At 38.3% G+C, this 5,766-nt stretch overlaps 1 protein-coding gene across 1 annotated transcript in view; it reads left to right on the top strand.

The window, feature by feature from the left end:
* The window catches only part of GBE1 (1,4-alpha-glucan branching enzyme 1), a 509,345-nt gene that overhangs the window by 459,138 nt on the left and 44,441 nt on the right, over nucleotides 1-5,766 (top strand). The window contains 1 exon segment of the mRNA XM_007934918.2: nucleotides 1,833-1,963. Coding sequence (XP_007933109.2) covers nucleotides 1,833-1,963 — 131 coding nt within the window.

Raw genomic sequence — 5,766 nt, 5'->3', positions numbered from 1 at the left:
CACATGGGGTCACCATAAGTTGGATTTAACTCAAGAATAACTAGTTGGTTTTAATACAGGCACATACACAGAGACTTTAGGAGCAGTTCTGGTGGTATAGTGCCTAAGGCACTTGACTGCTAACCAGAAGGCTGGCAATTCAAATCCACTAGCCACTCCTCAAAAGGAAGGTTGGGCAATCTACTTCTGTAGTGATACTGTTTCGAAAACCCAAGGAAGGGTAGCTATGAGTCGGTCTGACTTGACAGCAAAACGACAACAGCAATAACACAGAGACTTTATATATAGTATAGCAGCCATGTTTTTTACCTAAAATCTAAGCCACAACACTAATCCTCTGGTTATGCTTTGTTTGATATTGGAAAGTGACTGGTGGTTTTTCTGTTTTTAAGCAAATTGTGTAATTCTTGTTGGCTTAGAATTTGACATGGTAAAATTATAATATGCTCAAAAAATATTATATGCTGTATGGAAAGAGGATGTGGCCTTTGTGTCCTCTGACCACATCTCACTTCAAGAGGGGGAGAGAATCACCATCAGCAGCATCAGTCCAAGGCTGATTGCTATGATGCAGTGGTCAGGTATGCCACCGCCCTCCAGTCTTTTTGCCAATTCTGGCACAACTGTCTCTTTATGGCACTCTACTTCTCTGCTGTTGTTGTTGTTGTTGTTATGTGCCATCAAGTCAGACCTGACTCAGAGTGACCCCTCCTTGGGTTTCTGAGGCAGTATCACTACGGAAGTAGATTGCTGCATCTTCCTTCCAAGGAGTGGCTATGGGTTTGAACCACCAGCCTTCTGGTTAACAGTCAAGTGCCTTAGGCACTATGCTACCAGAGCTAGGTTTAATAATTCATTGCAAAACGGCTACACCAAACTCAAACACAATACTCATGATTATGGGGTTTATTAGGGAAATAACTGATTATAATTCAGCATCAAAAAATAACTTAGGAAACAGTTCTTTAATCAGAACAGCATCTTCTCAGCTGTGGCACAAGCATACTTCTTTCTTGCCTCAGTCACTGCCCTGCTCAAGCCAGTGTTACAAGGCTCTTTTAGCTTTGCTGATAGGTACATAGAGAAGCACCCTACTCCACCAGCAAGCTTCCTGATTAAAGGCACTCATCTTTCTTGTTCCATGGGCCAGGAAGCCTCTGCTCAGTCTCGTGCTGGTCTTTTGACCCTACTGCCTCTGCTACACCATCTCTCTGCTTTTTCTTTGCCATCTCTCACCATCTCAGCAAAGGATTACAGCTCTCTCTGTCTCCCAGTTTGAGGAGCTCTAGCACAGGAATCTTGGGTCCGAGGATATATTCCCCTCCTGGCTGCACTTTCTCAACAGTAGTGAGATCTTCCTTTCTGCCTCTGGGGTGGCTCATTTTAAGCCTAGCAGAATGACAAAACTGACCAATCCTCATGTTACGGTTCCACGTAACCTTATTTGTATGGTCCTACCACCACATACTGCCTCGGAAACCCAAGGAGGGGTCGCTATGAGTCGGGGCCGACTCAATGGCACATAACAACAACAACACAACAACCACCACAAGGGTGCCATCATGTACCTTATTTAAATTTTTATTAAGCTATCTAATCTACTTTGTGGCCCAAAAATACCTCACATTTGCATAGTTCCACCCAGTCATCTGGTGGGAGTCACAACAACCATGGCTAGAAGAACCATATTAAGTCATTCACTGCATCACACTGGCATTTTCATTTTTGGTTTAATAATAATAAAGTTATTAAGAAAACTATTTCTTGGAAATAATACCTGTAGCCACATCTAGGTAATATTTAATGTAATAATTGTGTGTTCATTCTTACAGGCCTATGTGAGTGAACAGCATGAATCCAATAAGATCATCAGCTTTGAGAGGGCAAATCTTCTTTTTATTTTCAACTTCCATCCAAGCAAGAGCTACAGTGATTATAGAGTTGGAACAGCATTGCTAGGGAAATATCCTTTTTGTTGTCAATGAGTATGATTGTCTGCATTTATTTTATTTCATTTTAATTACATCTCTGAGTATAAAAAAGTACAAATACTGACGTTGGTAATAATAGCTCTTGAAAAATGAGGAGGTTGATGTTGTTCATTGATGAATATTGTCTCAGCTGAATTATACTAAAGTATTCCTGAGGTTCATCTCAGCTCTCAAAAATGTGATTCTGAGTATTGTTAAAATAACATTTTGATCTAATATGCAAACCCAGGAATTAACTAACAGTAAAAAAAAAAAAAAAAAAAAAAAAAACCGAAAAGAAAATGTGTGTTCCATATTAATAGAAGTCATGAGGTAAGTTGCCTACAGAACTGTGATAATATTATCAAGTTAACAGGTTTGTTCTGTGTCTCTGCATTGTAACTCATAGCATGTCAGCAATGTCCAAAGTATAGCACCTGATAATAGTCACAAAACAATGGCCATGGTACCAAATGTCATATTCAGACACAACTAAAACACAAAACAGATTTTGTTTTTTGTGTTTCTTTTCAAGAATGAAGATACTTCTCTACCAAAATTTCTTTCATAGTCCATTGGCCAGATTTGGATTACACATCACCAAAGAAATCTCTCTAGGGAAGAGAATAGGATCACCATGCTTAAACTAGTCAGCTATTTATAATCAGGATTGACCACTGAGTCTCCTAGGAAGTAGACTCCTCAGTGAATTGGACATATGCAGACAAAGTATCCCTTAGCCAGGAAAGAGGAGATCTAGTGCTGTCTATTAATTATCCAGTGGCATCTGCCCCTTCCCTATGCTGCTCTGTGACATCTTGGGTGGTGAGATATAGTTCTTTCCCTTCTCCTTGCCTAGCAGATCACTGTCTCTCATGACAGATCAGAGTATAAAGGGAGGCTATGGCTGTGACTGCTAGCCCAAATGTGCCCAGGTTAATTTTCACAAAGAGACAGATAAAGGAAGTCAATGTGGTGGGATTACCTACACTAAAGAAATGCTATACTGTTCAGAGAAACAATGTTCTTTGCATGTCCATGAGGAAATGCAAACAAACGTCAGATTTGTAGTTACTCGTGTATAACCATCATCAGCCTCAAATTGCTAAAAGAATCTCCTTGGACTAAATCCTTCTATGCCTGTTAATGTAGACAAATCAGAATTCATTAACAGAATATATGGGATCAACTACAAACTTTATATATGTGTGTGTGTGTGTGTGTGTGTGTGTGTGTGTGTGTGTGTATATATATATACATGTATGTATGTATGTAAAGTTTGTAGTAAACCAAACCCAAACTCACTGCCATCAAGTCATTTCCGACTCGTAGTCCTTGGGTTTCTGAGGTGGTATCTCTATGGAAGTAGATTGTGCAACCTTACTTCTGAGGAGTGGCCATTGGGTTTGAACCACCAGCCTTCTGGTTATCAGTTAAGTGCCTTAGGCACTATGCCACCTCCCCCAATAATCTGTAAATAAATTCCGATTTGCTACAAACTTTAAGGAGTTCTGGTGGCTTAGTGCCTAAGGCATTTGACTGCTAACCTGATGGTTGGTGGTTCAAATCCACAAGGCACTCCACAGAAGGAAGAGTAGGCAGTGCACTTCCTTAAAGATCCACCACCTCAGAAATCCAAAGGGGGTCACTATGAGTCAAAATCAGCTCAATGACAGTGAGTTTTTATTTTATTTTATTTTATTTTTACTACAAACTTTATTAAGCACTACGCTTGAACACTAGGAGCTCTGGTAGTGCAGAGCCTAAGCCACTTGACTGCTAACCAGAAGGCTCATAGTTCAAACCCACAAGCCACTCCTCAGAAGAAAGATTGGGCAATCTACTTCCATAGTGATACTGCCTCAGAAACCCAAGGAGGGGTTGCTATGAGTCAGGTCTGACTTGATGGCACATAACAACAGCCACAACAATATCGTTGACCCCAAGTAGGGGAGAAGAGATTAAAAAAAAAACATCTGTAAGGCATACCCCAAGAAATGGAAAGGAGATGGGAATGTTCCATGGAAGAACAGAGAACATGGAATAGAAAATAAATAAATGAAACAAAAGAGAGTAAACAAGAATGAAAAATTAAGGAAAAGATCTTTTAGTCTGGACATTGAGAATTGAACAGGAGTGTGGTAGGAAAAAAAGAAAAAAAAAGAAAAATGCCATTCTAGTTGTTAGAAAGCATGAATATCATTAGATAATGGAAATAACAATAGATTAACTAGAGAATGATGTGCACAAAAAAGTAGTAATAAGAGGTAAAGCTGAAAAGACAAATTGACATCACATAATGGAAGATTTTTTGGTGGCATTGTGGCTAAGGTATTTGACTGCTAACCAGAAGGTTGGCAGTTCAAACCCACCAGCTACTCCTCAGAAAGAAGACTGGGCAATCTGCTTCTGTAGAGATACCACCTGAGTAACCCAAGGAGGGGTTGCTATGAGTAGAAATTGACTCAATACCAGTGATATATATATATATTTTTTGAATGGAAGATTTTAATGAAATATTAGTTAGAATAAGCTTTATTCCATATTTATGTTAAGTCAGTGAAGGTTTTTCCAGCTTGATGAGAATGTATGCTTTAGGAAAATTTCTTGTACCAGTCCATGGCTATAAGACAACTTTCATAAGAAGAGAGACTGGATGTACAGAGATTTGGAAACCTTGGAAAATTGGACCATATCTGCATAGAGGAATTGTAATGTATCATAAAGATGTATTACAAAAGATAACAATGCCATGAACTATGATAATGACCATAAGATTAAGAAAAAAAAAAAGAAAAAACCTCAAACATATTGCCATCCAATCAATTCAGACTCATAGTAACCCTATAGCACAGAGTAGAACTGCCCCATACAGTTTACAAGGGTGTAAATCTTTAGAGAAGTATACTATACTGCCTCATCTCTCTCCTCGGGAGCAGCTGGTGGGTTTGAACTGCCATATTTTTGGTTAGCAACTCAATGCATTAACTGCAGCACTACCAGAGATCTTCTGTAATCTATAATACCTATTATTCACTTCCATTCTACATTTATATTATAACTGTACTATAGAGCTATATGTATCACTTTCTTCTAATGAAGGAACTTACAACTCTTTGGATATAGAGTATAGAAGAGATAATATAATATTTCACTTTAAACAATGGGAAAAATGGTAGTGGTATTATTATTAAGAGTAGCAAAATTAACAGGAGTAGCCAGTTGGAGAAATAAACAATATGAATTTAATTTAGTATTGTTGACAAGTGGAAACATATGGAATTTCAGTAATGATGTTCAGGGGAAAAGTCTTGGCTCACACTATATTGCTCTCTCATCTGAAATCTATATATCTTTGACTCACAAATATTATTGAATGAAAACAAATGTAATGACATAATGTACATTGACTAGAACCCACCTAAAAGTTAATTATTTTTTTGGTAATAGAAAGTAACTCTGTGCATAAAGGTCTGACTAGGTTTTGGTGATCGTTTCCACAAATTAAGTTTTCTGAAATTTAGCAATTTGTTTAAATGTCTATTTCACCTATTACACTGAAATTCCCTATTTTAATAAGCACTGGGTGCTTTATTTAGTAAGCTCGTTCAAAAGCTGTACTCATGAGGCGGGGCAAGATGGCGGACTAGGCAGAAGGATTGCACAGACCCTCTTCAACAAAGAAAAGGGAAACCAGTTAACACAGACACAGAAGATAATCTTGGACCCCTGAGCCTTGAAGGAAAGGATGCAGATTTGGACTAAACCCCAACTAGCAGAAGAATTTGCATGAAAA

The sequence above is a fragment of the Orycteropus afer genome, unplaced genomic scaffold (genome assembly GCF_000298275.1).
Source record: "Orycteropus afer afer isolate SDZICR_OR568_19922 unplaced genomic scaffold, OryAfe1.0 scaffold00022, whole genome shotgun sequence".
Classification (NCBI taxonomy): domain Eukaryota; kingdom Metazoa; phylum Chordata; class Mammalia; order Tubulidentata; family Orycteropodidae; genus Orycteropus; species Orycteropus afer.
The sequence above is the reverse complement of the archived record's forward strand: the minus strand, read 5'-3'. Positions and strand labels throughout refer to the sequence as shown.